General features: G+C 38.2%; 1 protein-coding gene across 5 annotated transcripts in view; it reads right to left on the reverse strand.

The window, feature by feature from the left end:
• PDE8A (phosphodiesterase 8A) overlaps positions 1-19,549 on the reverse strand; it is a 160,670-nt gene that overhangs the window by 18,695 nt on the left and 122,426 nt on the right. For all 5 annotated transcript variants that reach the window (XM_064456317.1, XM_064456318.1, XM_064456316.1 and 2 more), the window contains exons 3-13: positions 16,995-17,185; positions 15,765-15,821; positions 13,417-13,474; positions 11,827-11,915; positions 11,510-11,588; positions 9,760-9,897; positions 4,281-4,369; positions 2,987-3,038; positions 2,848-2,890; positions 1,804-1,881; positions 477-547 (exon numbers count right to left, since the gene is read on the reverse strand). In XM_064456317.1, the coding sequence (XP_064312387.1) occupies positions 477-547; positions 1,804-1,881; positions 2,848-2,890; positions 2,987-3,038; positions 4,281-4,369; positions 9,760-9,897; positions 11,510-11,588; positions 11,827-11,915; positions 13,417-13,474; positions 15,765-15,821; positions 16,995-17,185 (945 nt within the window). The remainder of the gene's footprint in view (positions 1-476; positions 548-1,803; positions 1,882-2,847; positions 2,891-2,986; positions 3,039-4,280; positions 4,370-9,759; positions 9,898-11,509; positions 11,589-11,826; positions 11,916-13,416; positions 13,475-15,764; positions 15,822-16,994; positions 17,186-19,549) is intronic.

Here is a 19,549-nt window from a genome sequence, read left to right on the forward strand (position 1 = left end):
ATTCTGGGAACAAGATCGCAGCCTTGAAGACAGCAGTCTTACTAATGACTTTCCCATTCAAGGCACAGCCTCAAAATGTCTCTGAATTGATTTAATATAACCTTCTCCCATTTGCCTCTCTCAGTTTATTAAGGAGCTGATTTTTGCCAAATCCTTGTATGGTTTCAGAAGGCAGTTTACAATGCATAAGTAAGAAGGAGGAATTCTAGCCCCTCCTTCACATAGGCAAAAGTCCTTAAAAAGCTTCATGCAATGGCTGACCACATGGAGGGCTCTCTACTAAGCAGGCTTGGGAGGACTTAATTCAGAGCATCTGGCTCTTTGGAGCTCCACCAGTGGGCAGGTGGAATGGGGGAAGAAGTTGTACCAGAGGCTAGCGCTGCCTTGCTCCTCAGTCTGGATGCTGTACTGGAGCCTTGTGCCCCAGTATGCCAGTACAGCACAACTGACAACAGCTAGTGACAACAGCACATTACCTTGGTGATGGGTGCTTCAATAGTCATGGAATGTATCCTGGCCATAGAAGAGTGCCGCCTTTGTGAGCTGCCTATGTGGAAAACAAAGCAGAATTTGTATCCTGATTTCAGCAACAAGGCATGACAGGAGGATTGAGCCAAGAAATCTTGATTCATTTTTCTGAACTGCTTACCCTGCTGTCCCTTTCAGAGGCAATCTACTACAGAATGATACACATGCTCGTTATGCTGAGGACACACAGGTACAAAGAAATGCTTGCTGAACTACTGTTATCCCACATTAGAGGTAAGTAGCTGTAACAGCCTGGCAAAATCATGGCCATGTTTTTTTTATTTTAACTAATTAAAACATTAAGTTAAAAACTCAGTTAAAAGTCTATACGGATGTGTGTGTGTATAAACTGGCAGGCACAGGTAGGTAACTATTGCACTTAGGTTATTACAGATGTATCTTCTGCTGCTGCCTAATGCAACATGACAAGTCATAATGAGTCAGCTTCCAAGCTGAGGTAAATCAGTGAAGCTCCTCTGAAGTGAAAATAGCTAATCCAAATTAAAACAGCAGAGGTTCTGGCCTATCATTCATTGGAAATTGAAAAACAAATATTTTATATCACTTAGCAATTTTGGTTCTGTAGAGAAAAGGCCAAGATGGGATTTTTCTGTGTAATTATGTTGTGCTACCTATAAAATGCAGACACATATCTGTTACTCTTTGTGCTGAGCATCTCTTAAGAAAAAGAATCAATGCTATTTTTGCTATACTGGAGCATGATTGTATTCTCACTGCCACAGACGTACTTCCTTGTTTCACTAGTGTATGCTGCCTAGACTGTAATGATGTATGCTTTAACAAAATCATGTAAGTATCAGCAACAGTTTTGTACGTGTGACTTGGCTATCAAGTTTGGGGTGATCTAATGAAGGAAAACACAACACAGTGAAAATAAAATAAAATTCATTAAAAATTATCTTCATACTTTTATCAAGAGAAGAGGTAAGAAACGTAATAAACTGTTAGGTTTAGAGTTTGCTGTTTGTACTTGAAAATATCTGTGTTGTATCTTTTAAGGTCTTCCTTGCAGGATGGTAGCCTTCTGTTCTCTACCAGTTCCAAAAAAAGACTCAAAGTAGTTCAAGAGAAGAAAAATGGGGCTGACAAATGTAAAGTTGTTCATGAATTGATGACTTACTCTTTTATTCGTGTGTGTGTGTGTATGTGTATATATACACATTGATGCTTACCTATATTTGTATGTGTATGTATGTATGCACATAAAAATCTGAATATATATAGAAATCAGAAATATCTATGTGTTTACCATACCATCACTCCCTCGTGACGTTGTGGATCTGACATCTAGTGATCCTTTCCTCCTGTCTTTGTGTCTGCAAGTCTGAATATCTGTGGAGAAAATGATATTGTACAATTACATATATTGTGCCTAAGATGTATGTTAAAGGAACTGAAACACAGAGGAAGCCTGATAGCAGCTGAGTGACATCCACAATGCTTCAGCAGATGAGAGCCAATGAAAGCTTCTTTTTAAATTCTCGCCCAATTACACTGTCATGAACCCAGTCACACTCTCTGGCAGAACATGCCTAAGTGTTTTTGCAGAAGGGATCTAACAGTGTGGAGGAAAAAGTTGCTTTCTTGACACAGTGACACAATTCTAACTGTAAATACAATTTGTGCAACACACCTGAGCTCACTCAAGTAAGAACTGCCACAAAGAACTGGTGGACAAAAGTAGACTACACACTAGCAAACTAGGCCATGTATCCTAGGTCCCTTATAGACTCCAGCAGATACAACCTGTGCTACCAAGGCTACAATTAACAAGCACCTGCAGCATGGTTGCCAAGGATGTTGTAACTGAACTGTTGATATTTGGGATGAGGGTGAATGGTAGTGTTGGTCATCCTCATTTCCATCCACATGCAAATATCCCACAATACAGTTAAAAGCAATACAAACATACATGCCACTAGCTATAGACCAGCCACAACAACATGACATCTAGACAGCATCCTTCTTATTTCTAATTTTGTCAAAGGGATCCACTACCTACAACTGAAATGTGACACTGAAGCCAGCAGTGTATCCCACAATACCAAGTTAGGGTCCTATTACTACATTTTCAAGGGTGGTTTGCTTTATATCACTTCTAAAACAAATGAGGCAGGTAGAGAGGGCTTGTATTTACTTTCCTGCCTTTTGAACTGGATTCCCAGCTTATTGCTAGCTAAATAGCACTGTTCAGACTGTCCTGGGCATCTGTGGTTTTCAGTCAGATCACTAACAATGGGCTTTATTCTTTCCCTAGTTACGTTCTCTGCTTATTAGGACAGAAGAGATGCGTCATACCTGTCTGAGATTCAGCCTGAACACGTTCACATGTCTTCTCCGCCTACAATTTAGTATGAGAAATCCAGTTAGAATTTTCCCATTATTTTGTAATATTTAGCACTCAAACTAAAGCAAGCATAGGACTATTTTAACTTACCTTATTGTTGTCATTGCACAGTCTACTAATTGACACATAGTGTCTAATCTTTCTGTAGGCAAAAAACAACATGTTAATTCCCATCCAAACCTCACTGTAATGCACTGCTGATACACAGATTGGGTAAGAGCAACAAATTAATATAGGAAGAATCCTGTTCTGGCAGGAAGGCTCAACTGGGAATGAAAAACCCCCACAGTTCTGCATGTGATGGGGAATACAAAATGGAAGCATGTTTTGCAAAGATTGTCTCCCCCTCTTTCTCTCTGTCCCCTGCCCAGCTTCTTCTGGGCTACCATAGGACGTTTCAGGTATGATATAAATGCAAAACATGCAGCAATGCAGTCCAACAATCAAAACCTTCCATAGGATTTAGGGACAGAGCAATCAAACTGGAAACTACACCCTTGATTGCCAGGAAACTTTCTGAGCTAGCTTCAAATGGGCGTAGGTTGTTCTATAAGTAGCAATGTATGTAATACATATTGGTCTTACAAGTTTGGCATCTTAAGCTGAAAATATGTTTTTACTCTACTGATGGAGAATAGAGAACATTAATTACTTCCAGGGATGAAACAAACCAAACCCACTTTTTTTAGGAAGTAACTGCATGAAGAAGCTGCATTTAGCCTTTCCTTCATGAAGACGCACCTTTCTAAACAATTGTCTCAGCCTAGTCTGGAAGATAATGTGGTGTGCTTTTAATTAATGTTTGTTTTGCCTGAGAGGGCTTTGAAACTACTACGGCATGCAACCCGATCCACTTTCTTTCCCAATATAGTATAGAAGGACTCATCATAAAGGTACGGATAACTAACATATACCTGTGTGCTCTGAATGCTCTACCAAGTGGAAGTTGCACAAAAATCAAGACGTGCTTGAATTTTGACTGGGATCAAAGCACACAGTAACCTCATCACATAAAGACGCTTGGCAACGGGCACTAGTAGGTGAATACAGAGGAACATAGCACAGGTGCACAGTGGAACAGGATGTAGGTCCTGGTGGTCCCAACACAGCACACAGAAAGAGAGAAGGGTGCCCTTGCACTTTAGGGCGTATTAGAAGAGTAAGAGTCACAAGTGAGCACATGTGGATCTTTGGCTCCTTTTTGGGGAGAATTTCATTTTCCCTGCACACAGCATGTAAAGTTGATTTTGCCCCAAGGAATTACATGCAGAGGTCTGATGCTCCCTTCCTTGCATGTTTCCCTTATACTCAGTAACAGGAGAATCCAATGTCTGCTGAAAGCCTTGCTTCAGACCTAAATCACCACCTTAGCTTTCATACTTACCCTCCCTGTCCGACAACAGGTAGTATCTTCACATTTTGTTGTATGTTATCTCCATTTTTCTTTTTCGCATGGTACATTCCTTGCCATTCCTGAAAAAGGAAGGAAGTTCAGACAAAACAGGAAGAGAAGCTGTAGCTTCATACCTTTTTTCTTTGAAAGCTGTCTTACAATACAAAACCAGTCAGGGCTAGTTGAACTGTGCTAACCCTCAAATTTCTCCCCTGCAACTAGCCTATGGGTCACCCTGTAACTAACCTGTAGGTCACTGTGTTGCTGCCAATGCACAGAGAACTTCCAGAGGGGCAGCCTTTGAGTGCCCTGACAGCAACAGCCGAACCTCAGGTGCTGTGGGAATCAGAATCACATATTCCCACTGGTCCTGCCTCAGTGGTGCTGGGGGTCACTGGGGGGAGACCTGGCAAAGATGCTGTCAAGAGCAGGGGCTTGGACCAGCCCTTTGCCTGGAGCAAGAGTCCCCCAGAGGCTCTAACAGTGCAGGGCACCCCCCTGCCCTGCCCCCGGACCAGACAGCACATGTCTGGGACTGCTACGCTGACCTGCCTGACTTTCTCCCTGACTGTGTTGACTCCTCACAGGACAGGAAGGCCGATGAGAAACCATTATGCTGACCTGTCCACCTTCATTTCTGGACTGTATCGTCTCTCCTGTAGAGTTGGGAAGACTTATCACTGGTTAACATTAAATATATCTGTGACTAAAGCACTTTGGTATCCTAGCACATTTACTTTCCACACTGCCAGTTCTGTCTCAGAAAGCGGCAGAGATTTATCCTGGCTTTTTTAAAGCAAAAAGAGCCTAGTAGAATAGCTACTGGATTCTGCTTCCCATCTGCTGACCTCCCCTCTAAAAGCACTCTGGTTTCAGGATCACATTTAAGTAGACAATTTTTGAAGTATCAGATTGTCACTGCCAGTATAATTGTTTCTTGATAAAACTCAAAAATGGGGAAAAAATTTTTCATTGTGCAGTGAGAAATCTTTTTTTTCCTCTGGAAATGCGACATTTCTTTCTTTCTAGTGCAGAACCTCATTTTCTCTTTCAGTGAGACTCAGGAAAAGTCCCTTCTCAATTGTTTAAGCATGCTTTTAAATGAAATACTGTTAAAACAATCACTTCTGTTATTTAGAGAATTTAAATCCAGAAGGCACCACCATGGTCTAACATCCAGCCCCAAACCACCTCCCTGCAGCAGAGCCCACACCCATGCTGTGAAGTAGGAGAGCTCCCACGCTGATGCACGCAGACATGGCTAAACCTAGCTTCAACATATGCCAGGGCATGGGCCCTGTACTTGTTGCTCCCTCCCAATTCCCTCACCACGCTGCTGCTGCTTCTCAAACTGTGCTACAAATACCACAGCAAAGACATATACCACAACACTGACAGACCTCCCTGGGTCTCCCCTTGCATGTGGTGTCTCAATTAGAGTTGCCCCCTCACAGGCCTATTTAGGAAAACTCACGGAAAGAAAAAATTGTGAGCCCTGGGTCTCCCCACTTCACTTCTGGCAGCAGCACAGAGGCCGGTAACCTTCTAACAGAGCCGGTCTTTTGAAACCTGGCAGCTGACAAGATTTACAATCTTGCCTACACATATCCATCCCTAGAATAGTTGTTGGTGTCTTTTTTAATAGATGCATATTTTGAGCAGGGCCTCTAATAAATACCAAGTGATTAATAAATAATTGATTCCATATTGCATATTAACTTAATACAAATTACCCATGTCAACTGCTGCCTTACAGTTAAGTTCAACAGACTGCAGATCAAATTGTACAAATGTATGTGAAAATACCTTAATGAGGTACATGATATGTATTTATATATGTTAGTCTGACAGATGTCGCAGTCAAGCAGGCCAGAGCACAGCTACAGTGAGAACAGTTTTGCATTTATGTTGATGGAGCCAGCAAATAAAGACTCCAGCCTACAGAGAGCTGCATGGTGACAGGCTGGGCAGAAAAAATTATGAAAGGCTTTTCCGAGGATCTGTCAGAAAAAAGAACTGTGCATAACAAATTGTGAAGTGAGCATGATATCTTCTGTGAACTGCATGAGGAATATAAATGAAGGTAAAGCAAACATCACAAAATTCAATGCTCTCATAATTAAAAGTATGCATATCAATTGTTTCCTGACAAGCAGGATGAGGCAGAGATGAGTAATCGATCTCTAACCCAGGTAATAAACCTGGAATATGCACAAAAGGGTGAAGCCATAAGGTATAGATTGGATAATTCCCACATTGAAAGTGCATCCTTTTCAAGAGAGGTTATTCACTAATGTGCTCATCTTAGTCAACAGATTGATTTTTCAACTTGTGAATTTCTAAAACCTGTGAAACTGTGGCAAGAAATGTGTGAGGGAAAAGGTCAGCAGAATTCTGAGAAATAGGAGGTCCAAGCCAAACTCCTGCTGGTAGTTGAAGTTCTCCCAGGGACATTACTTAAACATATTTTAAGAACACCATATGCTCTCTCACAGAGCCTCTGTCACCAATCCAACAGAGAAGAGCTACTTCACAAGACGTGCTGTCAGTCAAGCTCACGGTTATGTCTACATTACAGCCACACAAGTACAGTGATCAGTCACTTCTGCATGGCCTTATGTGCTGGGATTGAACGCAGAGTAACTACCATACACAGTTAAAAAAGTGGTTTCACCCCTGATAGAGTGAATCAACACTGAGGTTTCAAACTTCATTAAGGCAGCCATGGCATACATCTATCCACTGAACACACACATGCATAGTAAGTAATCCTTCAATTCAGCCTTCCTTTTAGATTGGGGCTTCTTCCACTAGAAATTGAAGTTCAGCAAGCTACTTGTAGAAAACAGAGCAAACCAAAATAAACACAAGATGCCATGAAAACAATCTCACTGAAAGGAAGGCTCCGTTAGGAAGGAATTGCCATAGACCTTTATCATAGAGCGATCACGCTCTCCCAGTCCCTCTGTAAAGATAGCTATCTTGCAAATAATTCCCAAGGAGTAAGAGGAATTGCATGTCTTGTCTGATTCATCAATAGCTATCCATCTCACTTCAGAAAAAGCAAAACTAAGATAAAGAGCTTTGTGTCAAACTTCAGAGATCAGAGGCAGCAAGAATTCCAGTCAGAATTGCACATTTCATCTTAATGGATGTAATTTGCATCATGAAACAGAAGAATGAAGAAAGTACAACTTGGTTTTTAACTCCTCAAGTATGGATGGGTGAAAATGCCTTTCAATAACGCTGGCTTCTTGCAAATTACAGCCAGCTGTAGTAACAAAAATTAACTTCCAGAGATTTTTTTTTTTTGCTAAGAGAAATAACATCCTGACCCAAGAATCCCTATGTACCATGCAATTAGCAATTTTTGTATATAATGCCTATGAACTTTTGTTTGGATATACTGAACTTGCTCACAGCACTATGTTTTTCAGCACGAGAGGGTAAATGCTACAAGAGATCATCCTCCTGAATTCCATTTAAAGACTAGAGGTAGATTTTATACAGCCTACATTTTTCTAAAGGTCAGAAAATCTTGCCTTCTATTATTTTTGTTGTATTACCATGTTTGTTCAAAACAGAAAAGCCAAGCCTGTTGACAGGAGAATATCACAATAGTAGACAATTGGCTTTTTCAGTATGCTATAATCCTACAGTAGCCACCATATAGCCTATTGTAAAGGGAAGCAGTCTTTTAAATTTAGGATATAAAGAAATCACAAGCCTGAAAACAACATACAGACCATGCCAGAATGATCCAGACAAAAATGAGGCACGTCTGAAAATGCTGTAACATCTTGACACAAAACTTTCAAACTAGAGCACCTTCAAAACGCTGCAGTATTTCAAAGGTTGCTCCGCACAGTTAACCTCTACTCACAAATACCTCCTGTAAGGATTTAATTTGGAACTCATTTTTCTATTAATATGTAAATGTAAGGCCACATAGATTGCATACTATAAAATGTTCCAAAGGGAAATGCAAAAAACACGTAAACAGAACATATCCATCTAGAACAGCTGTTCTAGACAGACAAGTTTAAGTAAGTAGTATTTCATTAACCCTCACAGTTGGAAGCCCTAGAGCCATGAGTAAAATAAGTGCAAGGAAAGAGATAGATTACAGTTATATTTCTATAATTCATATAATAAAATATATTTCCATTATTAAAGACATTTTTATCAGCACACTAAATATTAAAAATTTGATCACTTTATATCTTGAGAATTGATGTTGTAGATTTAAAGCCTGACACATCTAATGTATTCGAATTATAACTTAATAAGTACTCTCTCCTAATATCAGTTTCGTATTACACACATTTACTGAAATAATTTTGGTCAGGCAACAGAGGTGTGAAGTACCATAACCCAAGCTATTGTCTATTGCTGGGATCTCTTCCAAAAGGCCAATACATGTAGAAATGAGTGATACATTCTTGTTGAAACGCACATGCAATCTGCACACAGCTAGGGTGTAGCTTTTGTTGATGAATGCTTGTGTTAGTTCCCTGATTTACAGGGTATGAATCATGACAATTTTGCATCGGTGCTTTTGCATCACTGCCTAGATAGACAGAGTACCATGATTCATTTCAGCATCTCCCTGCTCTGTGTCAACAACATGCTGCTTCCCTGCAGACAGTCAGTATGACCCAACTAGCTATCCTGACTCAGGTCTGAGCATGGGCCATGACGCACCTACAAACACACCATTCCCAAATCTTTTTGTGTAACCTTCAAGATTTTCTTCCTATAAGGTACTATGACATGTTCAGTGACCCCAGAAGCATTTATCATCATCATCAAAATGCAAATGAAAGCTCCTAGACGGATTCTCACACTACAGCCACAACAGACCCAAAGGAACATCATGGAGCTACCAGAAAAACAGTAACGTCTCTCTGTAATGACCTCCCTTGATGCCAGATGCACCTCCTCATGCACTTTCTTGGTGCAACAAACATTTCTAATGAAAACCCATTAGAAGCTCCCATGTCATTAGAGAATAAAAGATATTGGCAGCTGGCAGCTGACACTGCCGATCACTCTCAAGTGATATTGCAGATGTCTCTTTTGATATTTTCACATTCTGAACTTGCAAATCAGCTTCCACTTTTCATGCTGAAATACTTCAACATGCTGCTTTTCTCATTTACATCACACAAGATAACATGTGCATCCATCCCATTTCTCTTTGGTATTCCCACACCTTTTACTACATACAGCATATATTATAAAGAAACATAGCAAGTCACTTATTTTCATAAAACATGTAGCTCTTCCAAGCAAGAAAAGAGAAAGAAGCCCTTACAAAATGAGCATTTTTTACTTCCTCTTCTTGTTTGAGTAAAAAAGATGCAAATGGTATGTGTATGTGAAGCTGCAAGTTACATCATGTGTCATCCCTGGACAATAATAACTTTTACATGTAGCAAATGGTAAGTGATACAATGCCATTACTCACCTTTCCTATCTTAATGCAGGAATTAATAGTATCTAGGAAATCGGCTTTTTTTTCATTTATAGGCACTTCTGTTAATTCCTTTCCTATTAGTTCACCTATTTGATAGCCCATCACTGTTTCAAAAGCAGGATTGACATACTGTGAAATAAAAACAAACAAAAAACCATTCAACAGAATACTTAAAGCACAACAGAATCTTTTTTTTTTTTGTATTTGCTAATCCAAGGGATCTCTTTCTCACCCTGAAATAAAACTCTGTATGCACTACTCCTGAGAGATGCCTACATTTTTTTCTTTGTGAAGCAAAACATGAATGTCCATGCTAGAAGAGTTGTGCAGAGTGTGTGCATGTAAGCAAAGAGAGGGAAATTATGGAAACAGCTGAGTATTACATATCCACAGAGTTTAGATAGACAACATAAATTCCTGAAAAATTAGCTCTGTCAGTTCTCAAACCTATAAACCTCAAACCTATCTCAGTGTTCCTAAAAATTGCAAATTAGATGGTGGGATAGCATAGAAATAATAACCTTATCTACTGACAAATTCATCATCTTATTGTGTGTAAGGGCCAACCGTCACCATTCCCCTGTCCCAGCAAAGCCCAGCCAAGCAGACTGGAAGAAGTGGAATCTAATAAAGCAACTTTCTCTCTGAACTGAATGTTGCATTTCACTGCAATGCTGTAGCCCTTGCCTAACAAAACTGAAGACTGGTACCCATAGCCCACACCTTCATGACCCTCTCGCTAGCTGAGTTACAGACACAGGTCCTGTCATAACAGCATCTGAATGCCTCACAACTTACAATGTTTCAATATGAGAGAAATTAAAAAGGTGCCACTGAATGCCCTCTGCTCCTAAACATTCCCCACTAAAGGTTCCTGCCAAAAGGTTTCCCTGCTATTTGAGAAAGCCCTGCCTGACAGAGTTCCAGGACTCTTGCACATGTCGGTTCTCTCATACTCTAGGGCTGTCAGCAGATGGACAAAATTTGGTCTGAAAACACATATTTAAAACAACTTCAGGATGTGTTCTGTATTTTTGCAAAAGGGACAAAGAAGGCACATCCTTCAATGAAATTGCCATTGTCAAGATCTGGGTCAAGAGGGTACAATTTATATGTATGTTATAACTCCTAGAGGATTAGACTCAAGCTATACTGATAACAAAATCACTCCTCACAACCTTCATAGCTAGGGATGGAACTAAATCCCTTATAAAGATTATGTTTTTCAGGATTGCAAACCTAAGCACAATTTCTTTTCCCTTTTGAAAGAAATTTTTAAGATGAGATTATATTTAAAAATGGCTGGCTCAAGAATTCTGATGCATCAAACAGTATCAGATTTAAGAAAAAGAAATATTACCTTTCTTTAAATAGAACATCAATTAGATTTGCTTTTCAAGACCATCAAATTAACATACAATATTTTTGGAAAGAATACATGCAAGCCAGTGGCTGCATTAATTTATGATATGAAAGAATCATTACAAAATATAAAAACAAGAGAGTAAATCTTTATTAATTCAGAAACAAAAATATCCCTCAAAATCAACTTGATTTATGCAAGATATTTTAAAGGGAGAAAATTCTACTCTACAGCAAAACTCTCTCCCATCTTCTTAGAACCATTAAGTTAGGTGAGATTCTTGTACTGTAAGAAAGAGTAAATGTAATCATCAATGAAATAAAATACAGTCAGTCCACAAAGCAATTTTCTGTACTTGCAAAAATAACTGGAACAAACCTGTATTACATGGTCTTCACTTGTGATCTCAATGGCTTCTTGACTTTTCTCTAATGCTGTAAATAATGAATTACACGCCCTGGAGACAAAAATTAAAAAAAAAAGGCTTCTGATTAAATTTAATCCACGTAATTCTTATTGTATATGACAATAAAGTACTGCAACTCCACACTGAATAAAGCTGTACTTTAATGATTGATGTACTTTCTTCAGCTAACTGACATTCTTTAATTAACCTCAGTACAGTAAAATAAATATTTGTTTAAGGATGTGGCTGAATTGGCATATTTTGTTGATAATGTTTTTGGTATAATTACCTTAGTTTGAATTGTGCCTGCACCTCTCCAAATTCCAGCTGAATCAACTCATTGTAACAGGCCATTATATTAGAATTTTCTACATATCTCTGCAAATAAAAGGTTAGAAATATTTCATTAATACACATTTCTGTACTCAAAGGTATGAATCTCTTGTTTTCTTTTGCTTGATAAAGAACTAAAAAGTAGTAGACATGCCAAAAATGAACATGTTGTAACACAAGCAACATGAGATTATTTTTTGGGACTAGTAGAATTCTCCAGGTTACTGCATTTTGAAAAGGTGACAGATCCTTCTGGCAATGAGGTTCATCTATTCTGTTTATTCTCTGTGATTGTCAGCATGATCAATATATAAAATAATCTACTTGTAACGGTTAATGCTTTCAATCTACTTATTTAAAATAACAGTGAAAACATTGTGTCTCAAGTCATCAAAATTTGAGATTATTATGCGTTTCCAATTGCTGATACCCCAAATTGTATACATAGAAGAAAGCAAAACTTCCTGACAAATATACCAGCCATTGAATACAATTATTCATTTTGGGGCTCATATAACAATGACCTCAGTATCTGTGATGTTTTTTTAAAAACATCTCATATTTACTAGATTTGAGCCTGAACGTTAAAATCTTTGTTCATGCCAAAGTGCCACAGACATTGATAGGCTGGGAGGGAGGATTGATTATCAAAGAAAAGCCACATCAAGGCTGCTAAACAAAATTTTCTATGCGTTGCCATTAGACCCATCTCCAAGGCTCTGATCCATAAATAATTCAGAACCTGTGTCAGATTACTTATGTGCCCCCTGGAATGACACTGTACATATAAGTACGGTTATTTTCAGGCTCTAGCATTTCCTGTATTAGGACCTTACTACAAAGAAGCAAATAGGTGCAAATGGATTGTGATGGGATAGTAAAAAAAATCTGTCGAGCATGCAACCAAATACTCTGAATCACACTGTAAATCATGCACATTTTTATTCCATTGTCAGCTTAATGCAATGAGGAATCCACTTAACTGACACACTAATAAGCACCTTTCCTGCTTAACTGGAAGAGTTGCCAAGGAACAGATTCAATGTAATATATTACAGGTGCCTCCAAACAATAGATAATAGCACTTGACAGTGTTTGAAGCGTGTTTACAGATGTGAATTGGCATTTAATAGAAGAGATTTCCCACAGCACATTCTGCTGTTCATTGCAAGCTGCTCTCTGGCTCTGCTGCAGTTGCTAGTCAATTTTGTCACTGTCAACTTTTCAAGCAGAACATCATATACTTACTTTGAAATAAATGTATAAAGAAGAAAAGTCGCAGCACCACTTCTTATATTCCTGAGAATGTCCACCTACTTAGTCAGCATTATTCTAATTCTACTGCTGTATGGTAGTTCAGAATCTTATATGTATATAAGAATATATATATATAAAAGAATACATATATAAGAATGAGAAGAATGAACAAGATTTACAGGTTGGATTACAGACACGAACAGTCGCTGACAGACAAACTTCTAGATAGTTTCTTGCATGACAATTTCGAAATGTCACAGCAACCTAGTGAAGTATAATACATACATACCCTTGTGAAGCCAGCAGAGATCAGGGGCAATACTGATGACTCTTCACGATCAGCATGCCTTTTAAAGAAGGACGATAAAGTCAGAGATCATTTCTGTAATCAACTGAGACCCAATTTCACAATACCTGTACCCCAGATGTCACATTAAAGGCTAATATGGCTGGATCCTTACAGGATCTATGAATAAAACAATATTTGTGGGTTTTATAAGCTTTCATCTTTGGCATGGCTAAGCCAAAATGTTCTTTTTCTTTTTGCGTGTAATGAGCTACTTGCATCACAAAAAACTAATCCTTCAGGAAAACAAATTATTTAGCTAGATTGTTGTACTATTCCTTCTTTTTTGGTAATGGATTCTTTGTTGTTTATGCTGTGCTTAGCCAAAGATGCACTTGAAAGTCTATATGGCCAAAGTTCTAAGAAATAACTTGTTATTTGAGTGTACCAAATCTTAAGTGGGCAACTCAAGATTCCTGAATGAGGATGGATTTTCCAGTATTGCCAACCCAGCGTCTTCTAGTAGGTCACTTTGGGATTACATACTTCTAAAAGGAGATATAGGAATAATTTTTAAAAACTTGGCTATACTGTTAAAAGAGACTCCAACATATGTGAATGTATGGCTGGAATCTGGAAGAAAGGCCATTATGTTAGGTTTCTGTAAATGAGCAGATGGAAGATGGTCTGGTTTAGTAGATGGCAGAATAGCTTTTATTTATGTGTGAAATTTTGGATCTTATGGCACCTCTTCTTTTTGTTTTCTGTGCACTTGTTTCTTATGCATGAAGAGCATGATGCCTACTAAAGTACAAGGTTTGCATAAGATTAAGCAGAGAGAGAAAAATCTCTGTCAGAAAAATCTTCCTCATGCCAGCTATCTGGTAATGCTTCCTCCCAGAAGCACAAAGAAAGATGGCAGGCATTATGCAGGGGAAAAAGAAGGCCAAAAAACCACGAACTGAACGGCAGGAAAATGAAGAAGACCCTCCATATGCTGTTGGCTAAATGTCAGGCTTTTTCATAAATATGCTTCTTGCAGCAAGAAAGGAAATGTGTGAAAGTTCTCTGTGAAATTCTAAATGGTGACTCAAGAATGCTTGGGTTTAGCACATGGGAGCTTGACACAGTCAACTCAGTCACAGTGGAAGGCAAACTCACTTCTGAAGTTTTCAGTAGATAGGGATAGTAGACACATCTGAAAAGTTTGAGAACTCAAGCTTCTGAGATACTGTCACTGCAAGGGACTATTATCTTGTCCCCACACGCAATGCAAACATTTTGAAAAGACAAAAATTAATGGCAGGGAAAAAACCCTTTTGAGCAACTTCGTAATTGGAAGTTAGCAAGCCCAGCTTCCAAGCTCTCCTCACTTCTGAAAGGAACTGCTGGCCCACTGAACCACAGGTGTCTTTCTCTCTGATGTGCATGAAGCAGCTCTTGAGTTGCTGTTTGCTCTGTAGCTCCTTTTTTCCCCACTTTTCTTTTGTGTTAGTCTGATGAGAGGCAATTCTGATTGTAGAAGCAATGGCTACATAGACAGAAGACTTCCTGACATAAAAACATCGAAGATGACATTCACAATGGAATCCCTTGAAATGTTTAATTAGGGTGTTCTCTTCACTAGAGATGATAATGGAAGACAGGATTTTTAATGAGAAATTTCAATACCTCAGAACTTGTTTTCAGAAGAAGTACTTTCTGAGAAATAGACATTCCCAAAATTGTACTTTGAGGAAATTATCTTCCATTTATTTCATTTCAGGTTAAATACATGGTATTTTTGTTACTTTTACATTATTTTATGATATATAAGTAATGTTTTCAGAGGGAGTAGGAGAAAAAGGTATATACACTGCTTTACTGAGATGTCTATTTTACTTTTAAAACTTCTACTTCAAATTGTTCTGTATCTTTTTTTTTGTAACTCAACGGATCTCCTGTTTGTGCTGAGATTAATCAGACTGACAGACAGATCAAGAAAGGTCCAAACTGTTATTTTTATTAATACAAAAATACAGATCTATGAGGCAGTTCCACAGTTCTGTACATGATGTTGCAGAGGTTGTTTGAAACATACTCCAAAAGCCTGCAGTGATCAAGACAGAGGAAAAGACAAACAAACAAAAAAAACCCCAAAATCCAAAGAAGGACCTCTTTAGTAAAAACTAGAAATCAAAAATCCTGTTCCAATCTTGTGGTCAAGGATGGTGAAAATCTATATGGTATAACACATTACCACTAGCACAGTAAGAAGTTCTAATTAAAGTTTTTTAATGTAGTATTTAATTTTACAGTGATAAGATTTACGTCATGTTGATCACACGTGAAAGTAAAGATATGAGTATTACCTGCGTACTACACCAATAATGACTGTGTTTTCTGAGGGTTTTGTTGTTCTGATAGACCTTTAAATAAAAAGCAAATCATTTAACATCTTTTTAAGTTCACATTTCAGAAAACAGGACTTTACAGAATCTTCACAAGGTACTTTTCTTAAAATGTCTCCTTTAAATGGTTTTACAGCAAAACAAATATCAAATCCCGAGCCCGCTGGACCACTAAGAAAGGAGAATAAATTTAGCAGTACCTGAGACTCCATTAAAAAAAGACAGAGAATGTAGATTAATCTAAACCTCAAATACTTTCAGTGGGGAATAGCAAAAATTCTCACCTCTGAAATGGCTTGTAATGGACTTATTTGAAGGACTTGGCCTCACTCATTTAAGGAGCATTTTCTTTAATCCGGGAGAGAATGGGAAAATGTAACAAGGGGAACAGCACTGATACCTAGTCTTCGCCTGACAAAAATCTTATCTAGTTACTTTAGTTTAGCAAGGAGAAGAGCCTTTGTCCCAGTCCCCTGAACCCACCACACTCATCCAGGGTACATAATCTGACCCCACCACCCCACACCCCACAGACTGTTGCTTAGTCTAGACACATTCCCAAGGGGTATTTCACTGGAAAGTCACTGAAGCAAGGCGCTGCTGCCTGTCAAGTCTCTGTAGAGACACTCAGAAAGGCAAATCCTTTTCCCCTTTTTTCTTACTTTACAGCAGTTTTTGAAGTTTTTTTAGAATCAATTGGCAATTTTCCTCTTCATAACAGATTTTTAAAATGTTGTAGGTATGGAAACATGCACACAAAAGGTTGCTTATTTGCATCTGGAGTTATTCAACAGCAAGTGACCTTTCAAAAACTTTGAACACTAATGAAGTGAATGTATTCATTAAATTGCTTGGTGGCACATGCAATCTTTGCAGTTAATTTAATGTGCAAACAAGTAACCAGGTATTTGAAAAAAAAAACAAAACCACAACAGTTCACTATGGCAAGAAATTTGTACACTGTAGCTCTGAGCCAGATTGAGCTTCAGATATCCTAGCACACAAACAAAAATGCTCCAGCTATCAGATGTAAAGCACTGAGTTAACATTATTTGATGCTGTGAGTGGACATCTGTCCAAAAGCATATCAATGTTCAATAGTTTTATAAAAGGGTCATATAAAGCAAAAAAAAACTTTGATGATGTGTTAACTATATAGTTAAGCATTAAATACACTGAAATGGTGCTTACCTGCATAATGCTTCTGCATCAAAGTATCTGGAATGTCTATGGTCAATAATGATAATGTCATGGTGTTTATCAAGAAAACATTCTAGTGCCGACTCAGGTGTCCTCGCAATATTACATCGAAATCCAGCTTTCTCACATGCCCAGCAGAACCCATTACTCTGGTTATCTTCTTTAGCAAACACTAAAAGGACCTGGGATAAAGACAGACAATGAATCATTACAAACAAATCTCACATATACTGTAGATTCTGTGACTTTTGCCTATTCTTAACATGTGTTTTTAAAGCCGCTTCCAAGGCTTAATCCATTATTTTTAACAGAATTGTTTTCTACATACTATTGCTTTTTATAATTGTCTGTAAAGAGAGGTGTTTCAAGTGGGTAAAAGAGTCTGACAGAGCCATTTATATCCACAGGGGATGAACAAGTTTGGGAAGTGGCTCTCTCATCATTAGCTACAAAGAAAGTTTAGGCAATCAGTTGAGATTAGGTGCCTACATTTCAGACAGTGTACATGAAATAACAGTGAGGCTACTTTTCTTCACTGAAATTGTCTTACATACAACAGTTTTCTTGGGTTTTATTTTTCTTGCCAGGATCATATTCCAGGAAAAAAATGCCACGGTTCACCTCACATGAATTAATATTTAATGGTGCTTCAATGGCATGATGAAAAATGCGCTTTCCTTTTCATCTCATTCTAGTTCCCCAGAGTACTGAATGCAGCCCAGTCTGCAGTGTTTCTGGAATCTATAGACAGGCTGGTCAAAATGAACTCATGCAAGACTGAAATCATAAGCAGTACCTCTGTATATGGAGTATGTCCCCATGTGACTCCTGTGCAAAGCTTCCCATGGGATTTATATCACAGAAGGAGATTACCATGGTTAAAATCCAGAACTGGAAGTCAGATCTATGAGCCAGTATTTTCTCTGCCCTAACTCGCTGTGTAATTGTCAATAACATTAATCTCCCTGAGCCTTTTTAAAATCAATACAATGCCTACATACTCATAGTACAATAAGGCCCAATTCCTTCTAAAATGTATTTCAAATTCTAGGATTGAATACGGTACAGAAGATAAACATAAATTCTGCTAAGGAAGATTCTCACTGATGTGATTGTGCTTTGTGTCAAGATAATATTTTGCAGAAGAAAACTTCTTTTGCCTGAAAGAATACAAAGAATAGCAGTATACGTAACTATGTTAGTGTTGATCTTGTGGATGACTCAGTATGTGCAGCCTTTTGGGAAAGATGGATAGCTAAGCCAGCACTTGGTCTGTTGTCCCAAGACACCAATCTTTCAGTAATTTAATCAAACCACACTTAGATATATGCTTTGGTCAGACAATAATGTGGAGCATGTGTAACTCACACCCATTCTGCTGCTGTTTATCTTCTGAGTGGTTTAAGGAATTCCAGTGCTGGTTACACTTTGGACCAGGTTGGTGGAATGTCTACCAGTAAATCTTAATATTTCCATGTAGTGCATATTTTTGTAAGAATGAAGGACTTTGCACTCATTCAGTTCAGATTCCTTTTATAGCAACCTGCAAAACTGTTTGCAAAAACATGTCATACTTTGGACTATATTTAGTGAAGTTAATTTATAACACTCTTTAGAAGTGGAAGAATGGTTTTCAGCAAGAGCACAGGAAGTCAGCAGATCTGAGTTGTATGATTGACTCTGGCACAAATGTGATGTCTAACTTCTCCTTCCCTCATACTTGCCAGCTATATTAAAAGGATAAATTGGGAGAATTTTAGAGTGGCCTATGACTGGACAAAGGTGATACAATCATTAATAACAATAAAGGAGGCAGAAATATTTGAGGAATGTTTCTGATTTGTACTTGGGGAACAGCTGGATGAGTCCATCCTAAGATCTGATGTTCGATGATATCACTGTTCTGACAATAGCTCAGGAAGATGTTGAACTGCAGTTCTTGAAGACAGACATTTTCCAATTATCAGGTCCAGATTACTTTCACTCAGGAGTTTTGTAATTACTGGCTGATAAACTTCTTGGATTATTAATGGTTCAGTATGCCTTGGGATACAGGAGAATTTTCAGAGGAAGTCCAAAGGAGTCACATATATGCAAACCTCATACCCATCCCAGACAAAATAAGGGGTCAACCGACATATAACCTTTATTAATAAAGATATAAAAAGGAGGACGAATTAATGCCAGTCAACAATAAATAACAACAACGAAAAAAAACTTTGCCAAGCTCATTTCATATCTTTTGTGATGAGATTGCAAGTTTGATTGATGCTAGTAATAATGCCAGTGTAATAGGTCTTGACAGGACATGTGGATTAGTATCATTTTGATGAGATTTTGGTTAAGAATTGGCTACCAGTAAAATACAGAACAAGGCACAGACTAAACTGATTACTAGCTAACTGATAGCAGAACAAACTACAAATAGCTCTATTTTTATAAGCTGAGAGATGTTTGGAGAAAAGAGGCAGGATTTTCAGGATATCACATAGGTTGTCGTGATAAAAATCTGTTAGGTGCTCATTACCACTTGACGAAAATGATCT

The sequence above is a fragment of the Phalacrocorax carbo genome, chromosome 7 (assembly GCF_963921805.1).
Source record: "Phalacrocorax carbo chromosome 7, bPhaCar2.1, whole genome shotgun sequence".
NCBI classification, from domain to species: Eukaryota; Metazoa; Chordata; class Aves; order Suliformes; family Phalacrocoracidae; genus Phalacrocorax; species Phalacrocorax carbo.